Below are 9,988 nucleotides of genomic sequence, written 5' to 3'. Positions count from 1 at the left end.
ATTCAATATCAAAATATGAAAGACTGGTGAGGAAAAGGATGTACACATGGTCTCCACATTTCATCCACAGAATACTTACTAATTTCCAAAAGAGAAATTTCCAGCATAGGAAAAATCTGTAGAGACAGATTAGTTGTTTTCAGGGGCTGTGGGTGGGGTGGAGTTGCAAATGGAGAGTGACTGTTAAGCGGTAGACAGTTTCATTTAAGGACAATGAAAATTTTCTAAAGTTAGATAATGGTGATGGTTGCCCAACTCTGTGATTATATTTTAAAAAGATACTGAATTGTACATCTTTAAAAGATGAATTTTATGGTATGTAAATTACATGTCTAATGGTGCTGTAAAAAGAAATGAAGACATCCGGTGGACACCACCATAACCAAATGACCAAACACAGTATTACTTATAACAGGAAACATGGCCAAAAATAGTACAAGCCCATTTACATTTTCATTAACATTCACATCATATCTTCGACCCTCTTATTGCCAGGAATATTCATTCTGATTTTTACCCAGTAGAACTATTTTAAATCACACATGCCTGAGGTAGCTATTTAAATCTTATAATGGAATTGAAACTCATAATATCAAAGGGCCTTTTCATCTCATTGTTACTGTAATACTGAGTATTTTTTAGAGCAGTTCTTCTGTCAGTAGCCATTTGTGTCTGTCTGCATTGGCATAGGGAATCATAAATATTACCACTGTCCCCTGATGAAGTAACACAAATTGCTCTGTTGCCCAAGAAATATTTTTATTAAAATGTAGGCTATTGGTACTACCAACTGTATGTCCTTTTTTCTATTTTAATATATTGTTAATAGTAATATCAATGAGTGAAGTGTCCATAGTCCCATGCCATATTACTTGTATAATTTCTATATTATATGCTCTATGAAAAGAATGTGGTCAAGTCAGTTTTGTATATGTTGGCTATTTTTTTACCATGAGGAACATCTGAAATCAAATATTATCTTCTGCAAACTAGGTTTGTAAGAGAAACAAACAAACATTATACTTATTTACACTTCATTCTTGGAATAAAATTTATTTTCAGAATTATTTTTCTTAATTCTTTACCATTTTAGAAATATTTCAAGTGATAGTGTTTTTTTGGTTTGTTCATTTGGTAGTTGTCTTAGGGAACTTTGTCCACAAGCTCACTTTTAGATGATGATTCATGGGTCTGTGCATTAAGGAAATGTTCCCCCCAAAAAAACAAGTAATGGGGTAAGAGAAGTAGAACAGGGAATTGATCACTCCAAATAAATGTGACATTTAAATCAAAATCTCAACAGCAACCTAATCCTGTAGGTTTCTCCAGAACTGAAATGACATCACAATTTTTGTTGTGATTGGGGTGATGGAGCTGAGATTTGAAACTTCCACACCCACAGGTGTTGGCTATGGGCCTGCCCCAGGGTACATCACAGGGGATGTGAGTACAAGGGCACAGCATCCACAGAATTTATTACGGTGGTCTTTTTTTCCTTCTGTAGTCATAGTTAAAACAAAAAATAATATGTCTTATTCTATCTGGTAGTGATGATGGTGCCTCTATGTAAACTATGTTATTTAATCTAAAATTATTGGTTAAATATAGATAATTGGCTAATGAAATTTTGATTGATCCCTATGTTTAGCACAAGTGCACAATTTGTAGAAGTACTGATTTATGCTATCAAGGAAATTTAAATTTAAGAATGATATCATATGGTAAAAATTACATATAGATATGAAATGTAATCCTGAATAAGGCTATCTGATATATGTGCTTAGAATCCATAGAAAAGAAAGATAAGATTAGTGTTTGTTAACCAAGATGATGTTGAGTGTATTTTACATAAAATGTTAATACATATCAATGTATACAGTGAAAAATGTAGTTCCTTTCTTACTGGAAAATATTGTATGCAGAACTGAGGTGGAAATCATTCAATTGCTCATAATATATGTTTATCATTAATTTACCATTAACTTGATAACTCATTATATTTCAGCTATGACCATTATTTTACTTTCATCCTATTCTATATTTACTTACAGTTACTCTCATTAAAACGTGAGATTTTGGCATTTTACCTCAGCTAGTGACCATAAAGTACTAGTAGATGATAGATGGCTGATTCAACAGTGATATTTTCTTGATATACTATAATGCAGATCTGAAATTAATAAGGCAGTATTAAAGAGATATAGATATAAAATATAGCCTTTCTATTTAAAAAATCAGTTGCACAAGAATAGAATTGTCATATAAGATAGATAGCTTAAATATAGTTTAAGAGTGTTTTGTGGTTGGTAAACATAATAAGACAATTTCACAATGCTTTCATAAAATAGAGTATGCAGGTTACAGAAGGTAATAGTACTTTGTACTTGTTGAATAACTTTTGCAGTATATATTGCTTTCAGTCCTCAGACACATTTAAAGAAGGACAAACACAAAACAAAAGTTTATCTAAATAAATGAGACTGATATATAAGAGATTTGGAGACCTGGCAGTAGAAAGAATCCTCGAATGTTCTAAATTTCTGAAATCTGAAGATAAACCTTAGAGAAAAAATAATGACTGTATTTAAATATTTGAAGAACTGTAATGGGGTTCAGATTGTAGGTTTTCTTCTGTATTGCACTGGAACAGAACTTCTGAAGTTACAGCTCTCCAGATATAAAATGGGCTGCTTCTGTGTTGTGAATGTCATCTGGTAGTGTCTCCCTAATAGTGTCATCCAAGGCTACATACCATTTGTCAGGGACTCCACATTCCTTTATCTGAATCCCTTTACCCAGGTACCTTTCTCAATCAAGTAACCTTGCTTATCTTTTCATTTCTGTCTCCCTCTTAGCTGCTTTGAGTGAGCATCTAGGAAGACAGTAGAAAGGAGAAAGGAGACTATATTTTCTCAGTGGCCAGCAGGCTCATTCCCAAAGAGCAAAAACGGTAGCTTCAGGCCATGCATTCCTTATTAATTCTTTCCAAATCTAACAGTAAAATAAATCACTCAACTTCCCAGGGAGAAGGAGAACGGCAGCAGAGGAAATTAAACAATTAGAATACTTCAGCTGCCTTTAACAGGAAAAAAAATTCAGGGGTGAGGAAGAAGAATTTATGCCTTATTCTGCCATTACTAAACTACTGAGCACAGCTAAGACTGTTGACTGTTCTCTTTCTCCATCTTCAAACTTTGTCTGGGTTTCCACATACCGTACTTCTTTTGGTCTCGTTTAACCTCTCTGACTCTTCCTTCTGAGCATCTTTCATAGATTCCTCCCTGTTCCTCTATCTGTACTTTTAAATTGTCTGTGTCAATAGTTCTGCCCCCTCCCTTCTTCCTTCCATGACTTCAGCTATATCCATGGGCTATACCTCTAGCCTTGTTTCATCTCAGAGATTCAGGAATTCAGAATTCAACTGTCTTCTGGATGCCATTCACTGTATTCCCATAGGCACCCCCAAAACAACAGAACCCCAACTGAAGTCCTCTCTCTGACATTTTTTCTCTATATACCCCATCTCTATGTTTGTACCTATAGTCCATTCAGGTGCCAAATCCGGAAACCTGAGTGCCGTCATTGGCAGTGTCTTCTCTGTCACACTCCGCTTCCAGTCAACCAATTCCTGTCCCTTTTGCTGCCTAAATATTTATCAAATCCATTCACTTTTCTCCCTCTCCACTGCCACTACAAACATTCAAGCTGCCATATACGTTTCCAGGATTGTTGCACGGGTTTCTAAACTGTTCTCCTTCCTCCCACAGTGGTCTCCCCTTTCACATACCTACCCTCACACAATGGCCACGGTGATATTTACAAACTGAAAATTCATTCTTTAATTGCCAGGTATAAAATCTTTCCATAGAATATCATTGCTAGGTGGATGAAGCCTACAAGACCACACATGTTAGCAAGTGGCTTAGTTGTCATTTCTGGACATTTTTCCCTTTATGCTCAAGCCACATTAATCTTCTGCAAGTTCTTTGAACATCTTGATCTTTACTGATATTCTTTCTTGTGACTGGAGCATTTTACCTATGACACCATACACAGTTATAGAAGATCCCTGCCTCTGCATGCAAAAATTATGTGTTTCTCTGGTGTATCCTCATAGCTCTGTGCAATTCTTCTGTCATAGCCCTTACTACATTTTGACTTAACCTGCCTATTATCAATGTCTTTTTCTAAATGTTGCTATCTATAAAGTCTGTGAGAGGAGGAATCACCCCTCTCTTTTTCACCCTTGTGTCGATAGTGCCTCACACAGTGTTTAGCAGATAAAAGGTATTTATTCAGTATTGTAAAATGGATTACTTGAATCATAAACCATCAGGAAGGCATCTTTTAGCTATATATTTTCATAAAAGAATGGGTTATATGTGAAATAGCATATTCTGAACACCAAAAAATTATTTTAAAGCAATTTATGGAATAATGCAGTTGGCAGAGTGGAGATGTATAGGGAGAGATAGATATCTCAAAATTTTAACACACATTGTCAAAATTTAAAGATTTTTTTTTGGCCGGGTGCAGTGGCTCATGCCTGTAATCCCAGCACTTTTGGAGGCTGAAGCAAGCAGATCACAAGGTCAAGAGATCGAGACCATCCTAGCCAACATGGTGAAATCCCGTCTCTACTAAATATACAAAAATTAGCTGGGCATGGTGGCACGTGCATGTAATCCGAGCTACTTGGGAGGCTGAGGCAGGAGAACCGCTTGAACCCAGGAGGCAGAGGTTGCAGTGAGCCAAGATCATGCCACTGCACTCCAGCCTGGCGACAGAGCGAGACTCCTCAATTAAAAAAAAAAAAGATTTTTTGACTAATATTGACATAATATTTTTATGTTCTACTGTACTTCCAGGGGGAGGATTTCAGATTATACAACATAATAGTTACGAAGAGTCACACAAACTGGATGATGGCAATTCTCATTTGTGCTCTAACCACACTATTATGCCATATGATTTTATCTTTTATTCTCAAAGCTTCAAATTTACAATCTTTTATTAAGCAAAATGTGCATGACAGAACAGTAACAGAATACTGATAATATCTGTTTTACCTATTTAAAAGTACTTTTGTGAGGACCCATAGACTGCAAATACATGGAAATTATTGTTATTAATATTTCATTATTATTGCTATTATCACTGTGGTTGTGATTGCATTATCATTTTTATATGCTTTATAATTTACTTCCAGAAAATAATGATTAATTACTGGGCAATAAATAATATTGTTATCTCTTTAAAATAAATAAATAAATAAAACCTTGTTGTTAGATTATTAAGCATAAAGTCTATGTGTTAAAATAATACATCCATTTGGGGAAATATTTCAAAAGAAAGAAATTATAATTCTTAAATATCCTAAAACATCTTTAGAAATATGTATAGTAATAATTTCTAATATATATTTAATGCTTACCAGGTATATGGTGCTCTGCTAAGTGTCTTATATTTGTCCTTTAAATTAGTCCTCCCAGAAGTTCTGAGTTAGATGCCCTTATATATCTCACTTTACAAATTAAAAATCTGAATATGTAGAGAGGGTGAGCAGCTTATCCCAGGGAATTCTAATGAAATTTGAGGTCTCAGATCCCACACACTTTGGTAGTGTGTGCTAAGGTATGATGTGTTCAATAAAGGTAAAATCTTAAAATATATCAAGTATATCTAAAAGTAAAGCAGTATGATTATTTTAGTATAGTTCATCTGCAAAATTCTTTTAAAAAGTGAATTATTGAGTTTAGTTGAAAGTGTATAGATGTGGCTTTGCATTCCACCAGGAACTTTTTATCATTTAATGGTAAGTTAAAAACATTTGGCCTAATGCATCTACCACAAATAATTTTATCATCGAGTTCTCTGAGGCTCACTTCTGTGAAGTCTATAGTGGTGTAGCATTCTGGAAATAATGCACACCTATTGACTACAGAGTCTCAGGCAAATTCTAAATGACTCTGTTATGAAAGAGTGCAAGAAAGTTAGCATATACAAGCTCATTTATATTTGTTATTGCCTTTAATGTAATCTTCACAACAAACTCATGAGCTCAGAAACTTTGGTCTCATTTTATGGATGAATACATGTTTTAAATAATTTGTATAACATACTCACAGTTTAACTGTGAGTAGGAGTAGGCGTGCCAAGTTTTCAAATCAGATTTTTCTAACTGCAGAGTCTATGCTTTTTTGACAGAATTAGACTGAGTTAGGAGCTGGGACTTGACACCAGGGTGGGGCTTGGATGCTTGGACAATGGACCATATGGAGGACTAGCTAAAACAGAGTGCGGGCAAAATCAGCTTTCTTTTTCTTTTACTTTTTTTTTTTTTTTGAAACAGGGTCTCCCTCTGTCTCCCAAGCTGGAATGCAGTGGCACAATCTGGGCTCACTGCAGCCTCCACCTCCTGGGTTCAAGCGATTCTCATGCCTCAGCCTCCCGACTAGCTGGGACTATAGGCACGCTCCACCACACCTGGCTAATTTTTGTATTTTTACTAGAGATGGGGTTTCACCATGTTGGCCAGGCTGGTCTTGAACTCCTGACCTCAGGTGATCCGCCTGCCTTGGCCTCCCAAAGTGCTGGAATTATAGGCGTGAGCCACCTCACCTGGCTGCAAAATCAGCTTTCAATCAGACATGCCTACCAGTGTGCCATGTCAATTTACCATTGCCATGGCAACATTTGGGAGTTACCGCCCCTTTACATGGCAATGATCCAAGGATTACTACCCTTTCCCTAGAAATTTCTGCATAAACCGCCCCTTAATCTGCATGCAATTAAAAATGGGAATAAATATGACTGCAAAACTGCCCTGAGCTGCTACCCTCTGCCTAGGGGTAGCCCTGCTCTCCAAGGGCAGTCATGGAGCTGTAATATTGCTGGAGGTGTAACACTGCCTCTTTAATTAAGCTGTTTACTTCTACCTCTGGCTTGCCCTTGAATTCTTTCCTGGGCAAAGCCAAGAACCCTTGCAGGCTAAGGTCCACTCTGGGGCCCACCTGTCCTGCATCAAGACTATGAATATATGTAAATTGCATATGTATTTTGAGGCTTGGCCTTAGGTCACACCTACTGGCTTTTCTTGGCCAGAACTATCTTTGGTTGGATTCAGATTTACACTGTGGCAGACCCTAATATACATATATAGCAACTGTAGCTGAAATCGAGATTGAAATCTGTACAAAAATGGTATCAGTTCATAACCAAGCTGTCATATTATTACAGAGAGTTAACTAGGAAGGAATTAGTTTTTCTGGTGACTCTTTTCCTATATCTTATTTTGAACAGCATATGTAATAATTTCATTTATTTGGATGTAGAAACATTTAAAATATTTTCATATTCTTTTTTACGCTAAAGTTCAACATTGTTCATTCTCTAATAACTTTGATGTACCATAACAATTGCCTTACCAAAAAAATTCATTTAGTTTAGAAAATTGTTATCAACTTTTATGTTATCTTTTTCCTATTTGGCATCTTATTTGATGTACAGTGGGTGTTTAGACTTTTTTTTACTTTGCCATAGATAGATGGATACATAGATAGATAGATACATCAATAGATAATAGATAAACTCAGGTTAAATAATGGTATAAAGAAATACGTGAATGCATGTTTTGCTCACTGTGATCCAATGTGTCGTTTGTAGATAAGGATGAATATCTTAAGAAGACTAGAGATGGTGTTTTGCCTCCCTACCAGGATGCTAAATCACCCTCTCCTGCTTCAATTAAAAAGACATACACCACTAGCAAATTCAACGATGCTGAACCTGCAAAGGGAAACTTATTTATTGGTATGTAGCAAATATATAGTGTACTTTCCAAAATTAGTCCATGACATGATCTCCTTAATATCATTTAATTTAAAAGTTAGGTTTTTACAAATTACAAGAAATTCATGAAGAAAATTGGGAATTTGTCATTAATTTTAAATGGATCATCTGTTTGGAGAGTTGTCTTCAAGGGTCAATAGTAGAGATTCTCTAATGTTCTTGGTTCACAGCACTCTTACTGTTTCAGTATTTACTTTTCCGAATGCCAAAATGTAGCACATAGTTCCATTTATTAAATGCATTGGGACAAAAATGTAAGAGTAGTACTTATGTGCTGTCTAATAGATGTTGCAGTAATATTTAACAAAAATGTTAATACCTGTGGAGGCTCTGTAAATTTACTGTGACATCTCAAGCACTGTCTGTGCACAGTTTGGGAACTGCAGAACTAAGGACTTGTCTCTTCATTATCTAACTAACTGTAGCCAAGGTTTCCTGTCTTAGAAAGAGGTCAGCACAGATAAATATGTGAGTTTCATACTATTATTTACCATTAACTGTTCAAATATTTATTTCTCTGGATGTAGGTAATATTGAACATTTTTCTTTTTATTGAATGAACCAAACCAAGTTAAATAATATGAGGTTTTTAGTGAGTATGTGATTGTGCCATTATATGGCCAGATATTTTTGGAAAAAAAGATGAAATCATTTTACATTCTTGAAAATTACTTTAACTTGAAAATGCTTTGTTTTATTAAAGTACTTGATTTGGATAGAAAGTCATTTGGGATCTAAAGCAATATTGTGTTTGTATAATTTTTTCAGATGAGATTAAATGTTTTCTAATACATAATGCTAAAGATTGTCAATACATTTTACTAATGTAATAAAAAAATGAAAGATTCCACTTCAGGGAATATTTTCACATACCATTATGGCAAGAAGAAAATGTAACTTTTATGTATTGAAATCCAGCTATTGTTAAAACGTTTCTCTTAGGTCCTTAAAAGTAAATGTATTTTCATTGTTGACTTTAAGATACAGTAAATTGACTCAGAATTTCTTTGAGAGCATAGAATAATTTGTAGAATGGGTTCTATTAGTCTGCATACAAATGACAATAACTGACAGAATATTTTACTCCTGGTCAAGTAGCCCTTTTTTAACAAACTAATTTGAATTTTAGGAGTGGAAGTACTGCCTGAAAATTTGCACTTGGATGAAAGTGAAACATCAAAGGAAGATGATGGATCTATGGAAAAGGAAAAATATGAACAATTCCTTTCTCTTGAAGAAGGAACAAAGGCACACTACTTTTTTGAGAAGGTTGTAAATGCAGCACAGACCTGGTTCAGTCTCTTTGGCTGGCCTGAAGGACCCCATTCTTTTTCTATTCCAGAGACTATAAGAAGGTGAGAGTCCCATGTTTCTCTAAATTCCTTGCTTCGTATCACATCATAAAATATAATCTATTGATTGAGATTATTTTAAGTGAAATACAATATGAAATAATTTATTCTAAACTGATATATTATGAAGCGTCTCATAATTTGTTGTTATTGCAAGAAGAGTAAAATGATGCAAACACAAATTTTTTAGTATAATGTCATCTTTAATTTCTTTTAAATATCTGATAATTTTAGGCAAGCACTGAAAATCTCTGAACCTCACTTTCCTCATCTGTGATATGAGGAAGGTTATACTATGAGTAGGAAAGCCCTTTTAATATTAGCCCTGGATCGAGATTACAGCCAGGTAGACAGGTAATGGTATTAATGAACAAGGAGGGCTCACTTTTCTTTGACTTGATTTCCTCGTTTACAGTGCATTTACTTCCCTTCTTTCATGTGTTGTTTTATTACTCAGTATGTCTAAAATAGTTCAACTGTTTTGGTTATATCAAGTGACTTAATTCTGTTGTTAATTTAAACAGGAGTTTAGGCCTGTTACTGGTTATAATATTGTTGGTGTGATATATTCTCAGAGCTTTTCTACCTGCTTTCTCAGCAATGAGGTAACTTGCTGCAACCATGGCGGGGAGTACAGTACTCATACCTATAGTGGACTATGGGCTATTTATAGAATTTCTGCTCTATATTCGAGTGACCTAGGTAAAACTAAGGCTACAGTTTTCCTATATGTTACCTTTTTCAGGTTTTTTAATTAATAGGACAAACCTAGCTTCATGGAATGA

At 35.0% G+C, this 9,988-nt stretch overlaps 1 protein-coding gene across 1 annotated transcript in view; it reads left to right on the top strand.

Moving 5' to 3' along the window:
• Positions 1 to 1,368: 1,368 nt before the first annotated feature.
• LOC116464039 (cilia- and flagella-associated protein 47-like) overlaps positions 1,369 to 9,988 on the top strand; it is a gene marked incomplete at its 3' end in the record, with an annotated part of 36,784 nt that continues 28,164 nt past the window's right edge. The window contains exons 1-3 of the mRNA XM_032147303.2: positions 1,369 to 1,447; positions 7,666 to 7,812; positions 8,981 to 9,206. Coding sequence (XP_032003194.2) covers positions 1,369 to 1,447; positions 7,666 to 7,812; positions 8,981 to 9,206 — 452 coding nt within the window. The remainder of the gene's footprint in view (positions 1,448 to 7,665; positions 7,813 to 8,980; positions 9,207 to 9,988) is intronic.

The sequence above is a fragment of the Hylobates moloch genome, unplaced genomic scaffold (genome assembly GCF_009828535.3).
Source record: "Hylobates moloch isolate HMO894 unplaced genomic scaffold, HMol_V3 SCAFFOLD_140, whole genome shotgun sequence".
Lineage (NCBI taxonomy): Eukaryota > Metazoa > Chordata > Mammalia > Primates > Hylobatidae > Hylobates > Hylobates moloch.
Note: the sequence above shows the minus strand (reverse complement) of the source record. Positions and strands in the feature narration are given on the sequence as shown.